The 17,424-nt window shown below is 36.3% G+C and overlaps 1 protein-coding gene across 2 annotated transcripts in view; it reads left to right on the top strand.

Annotated features, from left to right (window-relative positions):
• The window catches only part of RFK (riboflavin kinase), a 7,577-nt gene extending 1,946 nt beyond the window's left edge, over window positions 1–5,631 (top strand). For both annotated transcript variants that reach the window (XM_025051442.1, XM_006918451.3), the window contains 2 exons: window positions 2,763–2,865; window positions 3,611–5,631. In XM_025051442.1, the coding sequence (XP_024907210.1) occupies window positions 2,763–2,865; window positions 3,611–3,741 (234 nt within the window). In that variant the 3' untranslated portion in view covers window positions 3,742–5,631. The remainder of the gene's footprint in view (window positions 1–2,762; window positions 2,866–3,610) is intronic.
• Window positions 5,632–17,424: the final 11,793 nt, after the last annotated feature.

The following is a 17,424-nucleotide window of genomic DNA, read 5'->3' as shown; positions in this document are numbered from 1 at the left end:
TTTTTTTTTTTTTTTGTATTTTCTATGGATATTTTCTTCCTGATTATAATGGGGATTGTATTTAACATTCTAAAATTAAATTATTTGAATTTACACCAACTTTAATAGTATATACAAACTCATAAATTATTTTTATATATTGCATACCCAATAATATAGATTAATAATTTTTATATATTTTTAAGAATTATGTAGAAAATAAAAAGTTACTAACCAAGATTACAATAATACTAATTTTTATGACTGCCCATGTATTTGTTTACCTTTACTGTAGATAAAAGTAAAGTTTTTAAGAGCATGCCTCATGAAATTGAGCTTGCCACAGTTACGTAGTTCATTCACCGATTAATTACTTGGTCGCCCTTTTAAGGTAGGACTGCTTACTACAGGGATGGTGCTTTCTGATAAAATTGAGAGATGATGCTTTTTTTTTTTCTCTTTTGAACCACTTTGAAGGTATTGTCTGCTCTTTTTACAGGACCCACACAGCTGAAATGCTTAATCTGCTAGATAATAGCTCAATCTTCTTGTTAGCTCAAGTGTGTGACAAAAACAGTTATAGTTCATATAAATATCATCCTCTTTGAAGAGTTTATAGAAGTGTGTCACAGTTGGAAAACCAAAGGTCTAAGTGCTTGCACAAGCTATAGAAATGGCCTAGAACTACGTAATAAGGAAAAGAATTTATGAAAGTACACAAAATATTTTTATGTAGGATGAGGGAGGAAATAACAGGTGAGGAAGGCTATTCCATGAGTAATTTTCCTTATTAGTACTCACATAACAAACTATTACTGTAGAGCCAATTGAGGAATGTCTTGGGAGTTTCTAAAAGCTTGTATTGCTTTTCTCATCAAATCAATTTTTGAGTATGGTGTGAGATGTGAGATAACGGGTCAAAACTTAATTTTTTTTTTTATAGATATTCACTCAGTCCATGTATCGAAAATAATGTCCTTTCCTGACACCACTGCAGTGTCACTTTGGTCTCAAATCAAGTGACTTTGTATGTGTGAGTTCAGAACACACTCATACATTGACTTGGTCCATCTCCTAGTTTTTCCTTGGGCCATTATCACATTGTCTTAATTTCCATAGCTTTGTAATAAGTCTCTCTTATTATATAAGTCCTCCAGTTTTGTTGTCAAGAATTTTTGGATAATTTTGCCCTTTCAGATTTCCATATAAATTTTAGAATCATTTGTCAGTTTCCATCATTTAAAAAAGACCTGCCAAGATTTTAATTGACATAGCATTGAATCTGTAGATCAGTTTAGGGAAAGTAGACATCTTTATTGTTTCAATGTTTTGTAATAGTGTCCAAGGTCTTAAATATCTTAGTTTCTTTTTATTCAATATTTTACTGAAAAGAAAGAATGCAAGTCAAATTTATTGGGCCACATAAATTTAGTACAAAGCCATGAGACACTTTGTGTCTTTTAACTCAAACTCCTCAATTACAGATGAGAAAACTGAGTCCCAGAGAGGTTAAGATATGCCTTTAGCCAAATGTGGAACCCCAGACTTTGGATTCTTAACTCAGTGCTTTTACTATAGTACTGCCTTACAAACACTTTGAATTTAACATAATAATTTCTATAAGCAATTTATTAATCTTAACAAAACCAAAGCTCTAATAAGAGCTTTATTACAAAGAATTTTTTTCTTTTAAAATTTTTAAATCAAGGCCCCTTTTTTTTAAATGGGCTTCATAAAAATCTATAAATCCCATTAAGTTGTATGCAAAGTTTTACTTAGCGACACTTGAAGAGAGCCCATTTTAATGACCTCAAAAGGTCATGACCCCACCCCCTAACAAACCAAAAAGGTATGAAAGACTAGGTTATTTTATTTGAGAGAACAGAAAACTTGCCTTACTATCAGTCTCATGCTATACTTTTTTTTTTTAATAGGCCATTCTTATTAAGTGTAAGTTGCTCTTATCTCTTTATTGGTTTTATTACTGAATTATCTAGCAATACTCTTAGCTGACTTGTAATATATGCTTCAGATTTAATGATCATTTCATAGAATAGATTTTCTTAAGTCATACACTTCAAAATATACCTCTGGTCTCAAGTTACATGTTTCTCAACCGTGTAAACTTCTCAATTTTCAGTGCCACTATCCTAGTTCAGCCTCAACTTTTGTGTATTTGCTTGCTCTCTACATTTTTTTTCCTGCCTTTTCACTTTATAGGAGCCTACTAAAATTCCAATTCCAGAGCATCTTCTACCTCCTTTGCTTCAGCACATCTCTACCCATTTGTTGTTGCATTCCTAGGTCAAGCACGGGTGGTATTTTTTTTGCCTTCACATCAATCTTCAGCTCTCCTAACCCTCAAAAGTTTCTATGACTGGCATGTGTCAGAGATGTGTGGATCCTGATAACTTTAGAACCAATTTAATTAGTAGTAACATCAATATTTCTCTCATTTCTTCTTTGTTGTCTTTGCTCGGGTTTTTCATCTTGATAGGACTCTTAATTACTTAAGTGTATGTTAGTTTTTTCTATAAACAGCAAATCATACCCCATCTGTGGTATAATATCTCCCTTACTCAGTAATAATTTTTACATGTATGGTCGGGCAGGAACAGGAGCAGTGGAAGAATTCAGGAAAAACTGTACTTAGATTTTAATTTGTCTTTCAAAATTTAATGAAGTTTGTTTCATTTAAATTACTCTACCATAAATGTGAAGATATATTTCAGATTTCAGGTACTCTGTAATCTGATGGTAATTCTTTTTTATCATGACTATAGGAAACTCATATCATGCATACCTTCAAAGAGGACTTCTATGGGGAAATTCTCAATGTGGCCATCGTTGGCTACCTCAGACCAGAAAAGAACTTTGATTCTTTAGGTAAGTTCTTATTCAGACCGTAAGTATTACTGCAGCTACTTCTGCTTCTACTAGTAATAACCATGGCAGGACAGGTAATATTCGAGCATTTAATATGTGTCAGGCACTGTTTTAAGTGCCTTACATGAATTAACTCATTTAATTTCCACAACAACGTTATGAGGAATTATTTTGCCCATTGGCAGATGAGGAAATTGACACAGAGGTGTCAAGTAATTTGGCTGGGGTCACATGGTAAGTCCTGAGCATAGATTGGCTGGCTTCCTCTCCAACAATATGAAATTAATAAAATCTTTATTTTCTTTTCCTTTTCGTATTTTAAGGAATAAGTGAGAATAAGCTGTGATGAATAATGTATGCTTTGCAATGCTTGGTGTAAATCAACACTTGAAACAAATGGTATCAAGTATCTTAGTGTAGTGTGATAGTTTAAATTATATTGTAGAGTTTCTTTTACAAGTGTAAATACTGAAGAGAATAGATAGTGAATATTTGTTTCTTCCATTTAGTATTTGCAATGTACCTTTTCGCTAATGCCTTTCTCTAAGAAATTGCAATAAGATAAAGGACGTCTTTTGTGTACCATTGAAGGAGGGATAGAGCAAACATTTATTAGACATCTACCCTGTGCCAGAGAGACACTGCCAGCCTACAAGTAGAATGTTTAGGAGAAGCTGAACAAAGGAGTAGTAAAAAGTGTAGCAATAGTTTTTCATCACCTTTACCTGGTATGTTCTTTCTGCAGAATCACTTATTTCAGCAATTCAAGGTGATATTGAGGAAGCTAAGAAACGACTAGATTTGCCAGAACATTTGAAACTCAAAGAAGACAATTTCTTCCAGGTTTCTAAGAGCAAAATAATGAATGGCCACTGATGAAAAATCATCTTATTTATTCATTCACTGTTTTCTAGTATTTTACTGGTCATAACTATTCAGTCTCATTTTGGTTATATTTTAAAAATCAAACATTTTCTTATAACTGTGAATTAGTTTCAATAGTACAATGTAGTTACCTTATTATGCTTCAACTGTTTAATTCAACCCATCATGCTACAGTACTAAAAAGGTTCATTTTAAAAACCAAGATTCATTTTATGCAATATGTTGATTAAAATTTACCACCAGGAAGGTTTTAAGTGTCTTGTAATGGAAATGAAATGTATATAACTGGGTAAAAAGACAAGTCACTAGTTCGAGATGAAAACTATTAATTCTCATGGTAAAATACTAACCTATGTACTTATATAGCATGTGCTGCTAAACAGAAGGCTTATAAAAGTAAATGCATTAAACAGTCTGATAGTTTATTATAAACCTAAGGGGGGAAAATTCATACTTTGTATTTTTGATATTTTGTGCGTTAATATTATTACAAACATGCTGAAATTTGAAATTTTATTTTAGTGATTTCTTTAATGAGAGCAAAACATTGTATTGTATTGATTTTTGTTACACCTGCCTTAGTTCTAATTGGTCTAGACTCCCTTTGCCTATCATTTTTTGTCTGTCTTTTAAAACATTAAAATGAGTGTTTTTCAAATTTGTTTGTCTCATTTTTCTGTTGTATAACACTTATCTCTTTTTAAGAGTAGGTATTCAACATTTTTCTTGACTTCTTTTTTTTTTTTTAAACAATTGTCAACATCAGGTTTTCCATTTAGAATATCCTACGACTTACAAAGGATTGCATCTGTCTCTACCATTCCATCCCTTCACTATATGAATAGTGATTAAGTGCACATCTGTATTGCATTTTAGAAAAACTTGAAAGCTTCATTTTTAGGTTTCCTTAAAGTTTAAATGAACATGCAGAAGTTTACTCAGATATTCCAGTTTCTTAAAGAACACAGAATACTTGTTTTTCTTATTAGGGAAACTTTTTAAAAGCCAATTAAACTTTGAAAAAGAATTATTTATTTTTAATATAATTATATGTTCCTGAGCAAGCAAACTTGAAGTTGTGAAAATACAACATAATTTAATGATAAGAGTGCTTGTAGCTTGGGGAAAAGGTATAAATATAAAGTTTTAGTTAAATCTTCATACTACACATTTTTCCCCCCTAACAACTAAGAGGTGAATTTTGGCCACTTGAAACTTATTTTGGCAGAAAATTGAAATCTTTTGATACTTAGGAAGTTAAGATTACTGATTGTTGGGTCCCTGAAATAGTACACTGCCTTATTCACTTTGGCACCAGATTAGGTGGGTGAATGGAAACAGGTACATAGAAGGTATTTTTAAAGATAATGTTATAAATCATTTTTTCCTAATCACAGAGAACTGATTTTAACAAAAATACAAAGTATTAGAATAACATCTAAAGCTGATGGAGAAGGCAAAGCATGGATAAATTCAGTTGGGTTGTTTTACCTTTTGGTGTATGAATGTATGGTGAACTAGTATGTGTCTCATTTCTCTATAAAAGGACTTAGGAAATGTAATTTAATGTTAGAAATCCTATACTTGAAATAAACCGCAATTATCAGTGGCTTTATGAAACTAAGGTAAATATGGAAAGTGTAAAAACAGATTTGTGTTTGAATAAATTACTGTTAATTATGTCTACAGTAAGTGAAAATTCTTTGATATTTTGTCACCTTACATTTTGTTAAATAGCCATGGCTTTTGAAAAATCGCATATTATGAGAGTTAAGAGTTAATAGTGTTTTATATATTAAAGTGGTATTGTAAGAAATTTCAGTAGTACTGTTTGATTAGTTTAAATGATTTCAGGCTTTGAAATAAATCTTGACTAAGTGATATAAGTTTTACATTGCTCACCTTTCTAAGTAGCATGATGAAATCTCACCTTCCCACTCTGTCTTGCCCGGAATGTATATCATCCCTTTGTCCATCATATCCACTCTGTGTTCACTCTCAGCCCATTAGTCACTTAGTGATTGGCTAGGTTATAAGATCAGTTATCAGAGAGACCACATTCAAATAAGTTTCATTATAGTATATTTTTATAATTGTTCTATTTTATTAGTTATTTTAAATCCTACTGTACCTAACTTATAAATTAAACTTTATCATCATATATAGGAAAAAACGTAACATATAGGGTGTGGTACTGTCTGTGGTTTCAGGCATCTTGGAATGTATCCCCCACAGATAAGAAAGAACTACTGAGCAGTATTCAAGTAGATTGAAAGGCACTTAACGGAAGGGAGATGGACATGTTTCATTTCTCTCTGATACTGGGGCCTTAATACAGCAACAGAATTAGCTTCACTGGGACCCCAGCTTCTGGGACAATGTTTTAAGCTTCCCTGGCTCTACATTTTTTAGTTTCATTTTATTTTTCAAGGCAAAATCTATGCTACGGATGAAATCTCTAGGGCTAAATTTTGTTATCTTTTTTAAGGCCTAGTTAAAATCCATGGGTATTATCTCATATTTTTCTTATAGGAAAATTGTGACTTCTGAATTTTTAAATTTCTAATCTTTCAGTCTCATTTTGGTTATATTTTAAAAATCAAATGTTTTATATCTGTGAATTAGTTTAAATAGTACAATGTAGTTACCTTCTTATGCTTCAACTGAATTCTTAAAAATTACAGTAAAAATTACTCGAAAAGCGGTCATATTTAGATGTCTGGGCAATGTTAAAATGCTATAAAAGATTTATAAACCCTCCCAATTTCAGTAGTAGACAGTTGGGCCAGTAGCAGCCAACAGATCACACTTAGGGCAGCCCTCATAGAAAGGCCTTAAACTTTTCCCTTTCAACTCTAGTAGGGTTGACAAATGTTCTTTGTACAGGGACAGAAAGTAAATTATTTAGGTTTTGCCATAGTGAAGAAGCAACCACAGACAATACATAAATAAATGGGCTTGGCTGTGTTTTGAAATTTTATTTAGGCAGCAGGAAGGATTTGTCTCAGCCCCATAATTTGCCAACTCCTGAGTTAGAGGGATTTTTTTTTTTTTTCCAATCTATTAGGGCGTAGTGAGATAGTAACCTTTTCCTTAATTACTAAGCAGGTTTTATGTAATTCATGTGAACATTTTATTTTGATGTATAGGTGTTAAAATTAGGGGAAGATAGGTATGTATTTAAAGTATTGGTATTTCCAAGTCTGGAGTTTCCAGATGAATTTAATATGCTTACAGTTTTAGTTGAAGATATAGATGATCATAAAAAGTCCAATGCTGGATGGCAACTGAACGTTTGTATCTCCCTAATTCTGTATGTTGAGATGCTAATACCCAATGTATTAGCAGATGGGGCCTTTGGGAAGTAATTAGGTTATGAGGATGGAGCATTCGTCAATGGGATTAGTGCCCTTATTAAAGGACTCCAGAGAGCTCGCTCACTTTCTTTTCACATGTGAGGATACAATGAGAAGTTGGCAGTCTGTGAGTGGAAACAGTTTGCCAACCTAAAATATGCCTTTTGACATATTATTTGCAGCTGGTTATGTTTAAGAAAAGAAACACTCAAGATAAACCTTTGACTTTCCCTCTAAGTGCCTAAAAGAATTAAGGACCTGCTCTAGGAAGGGAGATATAATCATAGACAACTAATATGACCTTGGTGTGGTAGACAGGGAGGAACCAAGGTCCATTTTATCATAATCCTCCTGTCCCATTGTTTCTCGAGAGGGCCCTATAAACATTGGTTTACTAAACATTAATTCATGCATCTCCTTGTAAATTGCCTTACTTCTCTTTGAAATCCTAGACCCCTTAGTCCAGAATGACATATATACCTCGCTTTGCCTTAACTGTCTTTGGAATTTTCAGACTGATGTGAATTCTCTGTGTGCACACATTAACACTTGATTTTCTCCTGTTAATCTGTCCTATGTCGTTTTGATTATATTAGTCCAGCCAGAAGAACTTTCTAAAGGCAGGAGGAAGGTTACTTTTCCTCTGCCACACCTGCAACCCAGAAGAGGGCTCTTACCAGAACCGTGCTGGCACTCTGGTCTTGGACTTCCAGCCTCCAGAACTGTGAGAAATAAATTTGTTGTCTATGCCATTTTGTTACAGTAGCCTGAACAGACTACGGAACCCTGATGTGAAACTTGAAATAGATGACCTCTTGCTTCCCCTCTCCTTTTCTCTCTCCTTTGTTTTCTCCTATCTTCCTCCTCTGCCTCCCCTCCCCAACCCCCACCCTCATCTCTCCAGTTTCTCTCTCTCATGGAAACAGGCACGAGCAATGAATTAGGAGTGAAGAACATATGAACAAAGGCATCATCATCTATGAAGTATTTGTGATTTTCCTTTTTGGAACTAGATTTGAGATGTCAAATTGCCTGCCTCCAGGACATTGGTCTTCAAATAGAGTTGTTAAAATGTCAGTGCTCTAAACCAGTACTATTTTCCTAGGTTACGCAGAACAGCAAGGAGAGGAGAGCTTCTGTGTGGAAAATGGGTGGGTGCCAGTCCCTGTACAGTTAAGAGTCTTGAGCATTCACTGTTGCTGCCTATAGTGGAGCCTCATCTTAGGAAGGGGGGTTGTAAAGTAATCAAGCATGGGCAAAAGGCAAATATAGAAGTCAAAACTACCCATGACAACTTCTTCACTTACCTTTAAATTACTAAGACTGGGTCTCTTGAAGCCCAAACCTAAGATTTTTTTCTTTTATATCTCTGTATTTTGGCTAAGGCCTCATTTTTCAGGGACATTAGAAGCCTTGGTCGATTTGAACGGGCAAGGATAACAACAAATAAAAGAATATTACTCATCTCTCTCATACTCTTGTCCAACGAGCCCATACAGTTGAATTCTTCTAAATTAAATACAAGTATTATGCAATATACTGTATTTTGTCTTTTTCATAGCAGACCTAAAATTCAGATTACCATTTTGGTTGGAAATCTAACTGGTTGCAAGTAACAGAAATAGATTCTGGCTGATTTGAGCAGGAAAGAAATTTATTGGGAGAATGATGGGTAGCTTCAAGAATGGATAGGAAAGCTGGAAGCTGGGTGAGAAAAGGGGACCTCTGAACCAAAGAGTCAGCACCGGAGCCACAATCACACCACAGAGGCAGTTCATCGAGGACAGTGCCATTGGTGCTGAGTAAAAATGCCACAGCTTTCCACCAAACACCAGCAGAACCACATCTTCCACACTGCTGGCCGTCCCTGTTGCTCAGAAAATACTCTTTATATGATTAGCATCTGATTTGCCAAGCTGCAGTCACCAGCCCTATGCTAGCTACAAGGGGGCAGGGGCTATAAAACTGAGTACCTGGCTATTTTAGCTTCTATTAAGAAATACGCTTTTCCACCAAGAATCATACAAAATTTCTAAACATGAGGGATCGGCTACTGGTCAGTAAAAGAAGAAAAAAAAGGAAAAGAACAGATACCTGCTACTATTATCTAATTCTGAAGAAAATGATGATTTTCTGAGCACATGCTATCTGGCCACTCCTACCATTCCAATAAGCAAACTTATACTAAATTTGAATATTCCAGAGACTGATAAGAACTTTTTTTAATCTGAAGAAGAAAAAGTATATATAATTCATAATGTTTCCCTTTTTCTTTTTATTAGCAGGAAGCTCAGGGCTAATGTTCAATCTCAGCAGCTCTAATGATCACCTAGAACTGTGATTTTATAAGTGTTCTCCAAAGAGCTGTAGGTCCTCATGGAAAAGCCCTGGGTGATGGGCATGCAAGGGGACCTCTGCCCCTTCCTGCCCTGCTTACTTTATGAAAGTTCTCTTATCTGTTTTATATCTATAGGTTCTACTGAAAACTATATTTGATTAAAGGCCTCCATTGCTAAGTAATACTTCTGCTTGGATTGATTAGGTGAATTGCTTCCTCCTCTGTCAGCAACTTCATTCAGCACATAATAGCACCACAAGCTCTTTTCTGGAAGCAAGTGGAGATAAATCCTCAAAGAGTCAATCTGGGGCATTGAGATGATTGCCTGGTGTGGGTTCTGCTTAGGCCCATGTAAACAAATAGCTGCTGCTAACTATCAGTCATGCATGGGAATTCTGGGTGAATCTCAGGATCCCTTTAGGCCTCTCTTGAGTCTTCAAAATATTCCCAGGAGAGTGTTTTGCATACAGATTTACTGGTATTTCAAATTTATTAAAGGTTCCCCATCCAGCACAGTATTTCAGTCAAATGAAGTTTTTTCGTTGTTTTTGAATCTATCTCCTGACCCCAACAAAACCTAATACCAGTGTTCTGAGGTTTCCACTGTATTTCAAAACCAAGATATTCCCCTGGCCCTTATTAGTCTGATTACCTAGACTTGTTCCTTACTGTCTCCTATAGATTTAACTTGAATACTTTTTTCGAAGTTTTAGAAGATGGAAAGAAGAATTATATTTGATTTGCTGCCCTTTTTGAAACCTTATTTTCTTTTCAGACAGTCTTGTAAAGGGATTGATAATATGAAATATCTAGTACTCGAACAGTTTAGCTATATTGAGGATATCATGTTCTTTGTATGAACACAATATTAAAAATCAAACACAGATAACTAGGGCACACTAAATATTCAAAAGAACAATGAGGTCCCTAAGTTTCACTGTAGGGATTCAAGATGTGAGTGATTACATTCTTTCCATTTTGTCTGCTGACCAGTGACAAATTTTAGAGTTTGTAGCAACTGGAGCTTCAGTGTGCTTTTATTTACATCACTTCATGGTTCCTCACAACAAGTCTGAGACATCTAGCTATATATTTTAGGTACCACACTTCAGATGGAAGGAACTGGAAGTCAATGATAAACTCAGCAACTCATATTGCACAGGTAGAAAATTTCAGAATTGAGTGTGGAACCCAAGTCTTCAAGAGGGAAACAATCTTAGTAGACTGAGGCTTAGCTACCTGCCTGTTGAAGTTGTGTACATGGACCCCGGGAGGTGTGGATGGTGGAGTGATGGGCAGTGATGATTCCCAAGCCTACCAGTCAGCAGCATTTGCGGGACATGGCAGCTCATCTTTTGTTTGGCTATGGCCTCTACTGGCTGGAGTGTTTCAGGTGAACGGGGAGAGTTAGAAAAGCTGAAATTCAAACTTTTAGCAGAGGCATTAAAAAGGCAGGATGTTCACAGACACATAAGCCTTAATCAACTTGACACATTGTGCACAGGGACAAGGTTTCTGAGTCTGGAAGAATTGGGATGGGACGAGGATCCAGTACACAGACTGAACCAGAAGAGTCAACTAATGTCCAGGGAGAGTGCCCAGGCTTAAGCCCTAAGCCCCTGGTAAGCTTGAAATAAATATCTGTCATTTTTTCATTGACATCCATATTTTGTTCTCTGTAGAATTCAGTCATACACGGACTCTCCACTGTAAGTGTAGCTTCCCTAGTAATCCACAAACTGATTGCCTATTCCAGATTCCAAGCCTTTGTTCATTTTCTCCCTATTCCCTCCAGTGATCCATAACCCGCCCACTGGTAAAATCATGTGAATGTGGAACTCTCATCTTGGAGAGCCTGTCAGGGGTAAAATCTTTGTAATAGATATTTTCTGAGAAACCACATTCAGATGGTTGGCCTGCATATATTGTTTGATTTTCCCCAATTTCCACAGTGTAAGTAGCAAGCCTGTCTAGGATAGATTACAGGTGAACAGGGAAATAATAACGTTGGCATAGCACCTTACAGCTTGCAACTGATTCTCATATGCATTATCTTCTTTAATCTTCACAAGCAAATATCAGGAAGCAAGCCTATTTAAGACCCATCAGAAATCCATCTATAGGGAACAAAACTGATTTGACAGGCAAACAATTCTTTAAAAAGGGAAAATCAACAGTAAGAGGATAGAGAAATTATCCAGATGTTGTACAGCTGTTCTGTAAAAGAAGTTACAAAGACAATAAAAGACTCAGTATGGAGTATGGCCAAGGGGATTATGGGGAATAATCCTGGTGGGGGTGGGTGAGAGAGAGAGAGAGAGAGGAAATGAGACAGCCACTATTCTTGTAGTATTCCGGAGCATCACTTGCAAAGATCCCTCATAATCCCTCACAGCCCAAGGATAAGTGTCACAAATTCCGGCTGAAAAATTCTTTATTAAGAATTATATCTGCCTCATCACTTCTCGATTAGCATTTTGATTTGGTTGTTGTGTTCCTTTGTTTCAGAAACAGATCAATACTGAAAACACTGCTCAAGCCACCTTTATGAGCTTGCGGGCCAGAGACCTAGAAACTGGAAACTAGACCAGATAACCCCTTTTGATAATGCTGAAGCATGCAGACTGGTTTTTAACTTATTTCACGTAGTTGTCTGACTTTCTGATGATCTGTCCCTGCCCGCCCTGTTTGCACAGCTCCAGTTCCAATCTGACCTCTGAAGTCTAGGCCACTGCTGCTGCTGCACGCTGTAGGCAAGCTAGATTTGAGTGGCGGAGTGCGTCGAGCTGCAAACCTTGTTCTCAACTCACAGCTATTTGGGGGCAGAAGGAGGCCATAGCGGATACCGTCACGCATTTTCACTTCCACAGTTAGACAGGCCCACTTTCCTGACTCTGGTCCCAGGCCAGTTTCAAATCCTGTATCGTAAGATTTTTTTCTACATGGATTCAAAGTAAAAGTGATCTAGAGAAAGACTGGATTGCTGTCTTTCTACCTTTTCCAATATTCTCGGCACACTCCTAAGATTATCTGTGGCTTTGTAGCCAAACTCTAACATGGGAGTTTTTCAAGACTTGGGGTAAAAGGAGGCGTTTCTTGAAGAAGCTTGGATTCTCCTGAACTATTGGGGGTATGAATAGGACTTCTATTAAGAAACTATTCTGCTGGGGTGGAACTATGGTTGCTTTTCAGAAAGTAAAAAGCTGTGGGGAGAGAAACAAATTTCATTAGAAGTCAAGGATTTGGCCAGTGTGTTTCTTGAATATATGGCCCTTTAACCAAAACTTTTTATCACTTCAATAAAGAATGAATTAATTTTATTTTCACCTGGTTTTAAAGTAAATTGCTGTTCTGTTTTCTGAAAGAATGATCCCGTTTATCTGCTGAGAAATCAAATAAGAAAATCCAGTTAATGATCTGCTTACTTAAAACCACTTATTTGAGCATTTTTGCTTTGCCAAGAAGAAGGCCTTATTAACAAACACTGAGCAGGTGTGTCTTTGGCTCTAGATTAAGTGTACAGAGCAAGCTGTTTATATTCTCTCTCTCATGTAATCTTTCTTCACAAATCCTTTCAAAATAGTAGGTTCATGGGAAAGAGACTATTAAGGAGCTTTCTCTGCTACTAAAATGATATGGGAAGGATGGAGGAAGTTAGCATTTATAGAGCTTATGTATACCAAGCTCATTGCATATGTAATCTCCTTTATTCCTCACGGCAACTTTGGGAGGGCTGGAGTTTAAGTTTCCCACACGTAGCAGAGAATCAGAGAAGCACAGTAACTTGCCCCAAATTCCACACAAGAAATGATCAGAATTGGAATTCCATTTCAGGAGTCCTTAACTCCAAGACTCATGATATTTCTGTCCTGCCAAACCATCTTTATAAAAACCAATACAGAAATGGTGAATCTAATCAGGGTGTCCAACACCAAGGTTAAAAAAAAAAAAGAGCTTTATACTTAGGAATATTTAAGAATGGACAGAGTGAGATGGAATTATTGAAACTGAAGTGAGGGCATAGTTAGTTGAGCTGGCACTGATCCATTGTCTTTTGACATTTGTAGAACTTTCTCAGTTCTTAGGGTTATTGGTGCCTTGAGAAACAAAAGCACAAGAAAGAAGAAATGATGTAGGAAGAGAAGGTAGGGTTCACCAAAGATACTATCTATCAGCTTTCTTCATTTGCTTGGCTTCTACTAACTTTCAAGTGGCTTGAGTTGGCCTGAGGACTAATGTCCTTTATCACATGTAGTTGAAATTGACCTGTGATTTCAAGTTCATGTGACAAGTGCTTGTCATTTTACAGACCATAGGGAAATTGAGATAGAGATGATGCTTTTACTGAGCTCAACAGATTCTTTAATTCTTTTAAATACTTCCCTTAACTTTTCTCCCCGCAAAGCATAGATGCATCAATCTGCTTTTTCTAACAGTCTCTGTGTTCCAATAGTTTTGTTTCCCCACCACTGCAAATTATTATACTACTTGCATTCTTTCCCATTTCGTGGTTATTTGTACCCGTATCTGGTTTTCTGCCTCAATATAGAGCAGATAACGTTTACCTTTGTGCTTTCTAGTTTAGCTTGCATAATCCACATATGGTTTTTAATTTCAGGAGTATGCTTGAAATAGTAGTATGCATAAACTTTTATATCATTGTTATTGTTATATGTAACAATATAAAATATACTATTATAGCATATTTTGTATAGTTTTTATAAACTTATTTGTAAAGTGTTGCAAAGTAGTTTGAGATTATAAACAAAAATGAACTTTTTTGGGAAACACTTTGGTTGTGTTTATAATATTGCCCAGCAAGGAATTGGTGAATTCAAACAGAACAAACATTGAAAAGACTCAACACATTTTGATTTCCAAATTTGATTTCCAAAATAATTTTATTGCCTATGCTAGGCAGAGTCCTAAAATAGCCCCCCAAGTTTCCCACTCTAATCCCCAGGACTGTGAATACGCTGAAATATTATACCTATGATTATGTTATATTATAGCCAAAGGGAGATTCTCTACCTGGGCCTAATCTAATCACAGGAGCCTTTTAAAAGCAGACTTTTTTCCAGCTGATAGCAAGAGGGAGTCAGAAGATTCAGATCATGAGTAGTATTCAGTGTATGAATGTCAGCTTTAAAGCGGGGAAGAAGGGGCATTCACAAAATGAGACTGTGGCTTCTAGGAACTGAGAGTGACTCCTGGCCCACAACCAGAAAAGAAAGTAGGAACCTCAATCATATAGCCACAAGAAACTGAATTCTGCCAGCCACCTGCATGCCTTGGAAAATTATTCCTCAGAGCCTCCAGGTAAGAGCTAGCCTGGCTAAAACCTTGATTTTGACCTTATGAAACCCTAAGCAGAGAACCTAGTCAAGCCCATCTGGATTTCTGACCTATAAAGCTGTGAGGTAATAAATGGGTGTTATTTTAAGCCGCTAAATTTGTGGTAGTTTGTTAACTATAATAGAAAATGAGTACATTGGCTTACTCTGTGCAAAGAAATACATGATATTGTCCATGTCACTACAGGTAGCAGTGGACAGAACTCCAGAATTGTGTGCTATAATTAACTAAACAGTCTTTGCTAAGACATTATTGATTAAATTTGTTTTTCTTTGATTGTTGGTAGAAGTTAGCAAAAAAAATTATGTTGCCTTCTGATAGCATTGGAGTTGGGGAAACTAATGAAAAAAAAGAGGAAATTCTAGATGACAGATTTGATATTGAGAGAAAGGAAATAATCACAGAAAAAAAGATTCTATCTAAAAAGAGTAGTGTGAGGAGGTAGACGGGAGAAAAATGAATTTAAATAATTTCTTCAATTAAAAAAATTAAATAAAAGAGTAGTGCGTGGAAGCTGGCTTGTCCCAGCTTATGAAAGCCAATGCCATTTTTTTTAAGAATCTTACAAATCAGTTGTTAGACACAGCTATTATTAAAAATTAAGATGTAACACTTTCAATTAAAGGAGTTATATTAAAAACACAGGTAACAAATATCTCAAACTCATCACTTCCTAGTTATTTTGCATTTTATTATCTATGCTCTTGAAGTTATTTACATCTAATGTATCTGTATGGTAGAAATACTATATAATGGTTCTCTTCTTTACATTTCTTCCCAACACCACATTAAGAACATTACATTTGAAGCTTGAAATGGGCCATAACGGAGCATTTATACCATGAAAAATGGTAAATGCCTTTTCTGAGCCAATGAGATACCACAAAAGCTTTTCTGTGATGTGGATCAGAAGTAGGGCCTTTTTCCTGTTGCACATGGACCCAAAAGAATGTAGAGTCTGGCACACTGGCAGCCACCCTACCAATGTGAGGGATGACTCAGTGAGAATGGAGCGAACATGGCAAAAGACAGAGGTGAGAAATAGAGATACACTAGTATGTGATGCCACAGTGTGAGCCCTATATCCAGGAGTACTTGGTCCCGCCACTAGCCCTGACTTTTTGATTAAGAGAGCCAATAAATTTCTTTTTTGGGTTAATTTTTCTCATTTATAATTGAAAGCAGCCTAAAGGATACAATAAAATTTGCATCAGGTCCAGAATCACTCTTAGCCACCAGAAAGCTTTGACTGATAACAATAATTTACAGGGTTGGTAAAACAATTGACCTCAATTTTTTTTTTTTTTAAGCCTATAGCACCTGATATTTCCAAGTGGTCTCCCATCGAAGTACTAACCAGGGCCAATCCTGCTCAGCTTCAGGCACGTTCAGGGTGGCATGGCCATCTCCCATCGAAGTACTAACCAGGCCCAATCCTGCTCAACTTCCGAGATCAGACAGGATCAGGCACCTTCAGGGTGGCATGGCCGTAGACACTGACCTCAATCTTGTTCTCCTATTAGTTATAACTCTGACAGACACACCTATGCTTCATTTAAAGCTTTAATAAGCCTTATATCATTTCCCTTGCAGGCTGGGATTAGTTCCTATCAAAGAACACTTTGTTAGAGGGAGAGGCAGTCTTCTCAAGCTATCTAACAGCTACCTTGCCCTACCCTTCCCTTCCTTGATAATGGAAAGCTTTTATTCTGGGTGGCAAGGCTCCAGAGAATGAATAAATCATGATTTTCCTAGCACCCTTACAGTCATCTCATTATACCTCACCAGATACAGTTGACCCTTGAACAATTTGGGGGATAAGGGGTGCCAACCCCCTCAAAGTCGAAAATCTACATATAACTTTTTTTTTTTAAGTCAAAAGGGAAGTTTATTAGAAAAAGGGTAACACTCCACAGATGGAGTATAGTCTCCCCTCAGAGGCAGAGAGTGAAAGAGACCAAGAGAGACATAGAAAGACAGTAAGTAGGAGTACATGTAACATTTGATTCTATGGTTGGCTCTGCACATCCAAAGTTGGTTGAATCAGTGGATACAAAACCTGCAGCTACAAAGAGCTGGCTGTATTTACTGAAAAAAAATCCACATATAGGTGGACCCATGCAATTCAAACCTGTGTTGTTCAAGGAGGCTAACGAGTTTGTAACTTAATTTTTTTAAATTAAGTTTATTGGAGTAACGTTGGTTAATACAATTATAATTTTCAGGTGTACATTATAATTTCACATCTGTATATTCTATTGTGTGTTTACCACCCAAGGTTCAGTTTCCTTCAACTACGATATATTTGATCTCCTTTACCCACTTCTCCCTCCCCCTACCCCCCTATATTTGACCCCCTTTATCCCATCTACCTCCCCGTCTCCGCTCACCCCATACCCTCCGGATAACCACTGGTCTATAGTCCATGTCCATGATTATCTGTTTGTTCGTCCTGTTTGTTTGTTGCTTTTGGGTTTATATCCCATGTGTAAGTGATATCATGTGATTTTCAACTTTTTCTGTCTGGCTTATTTTGCTTAGCATGATTATCTCGAGGTCCATCCATGTTGTCGCAAATGGCAGTATTTCATCTCTTCTTATGGCTGAGTAATATTCCATTGTATA

The sequence above is a fragment of the Pteropus alecto genome, unplaced genomic scaffold (genome assembly GCF_000325575.1).
Source record: "Pteropus alecto unplaced genomic scaffold, ASM32557v1 scaffold95, whole genome shotgun sequence".
Lineage (NCBI taxonomy): Eukaryota > Metazoa > Chordata > Mammalia > Chiroptera > Pteropodidae > Pteropus > Pteropus alecto.
The sequence above is the reverse complement of the archived record's forward strand: the minus strand, read 5'-3'. Positions and strand labels throughout refer to the sequence as shown.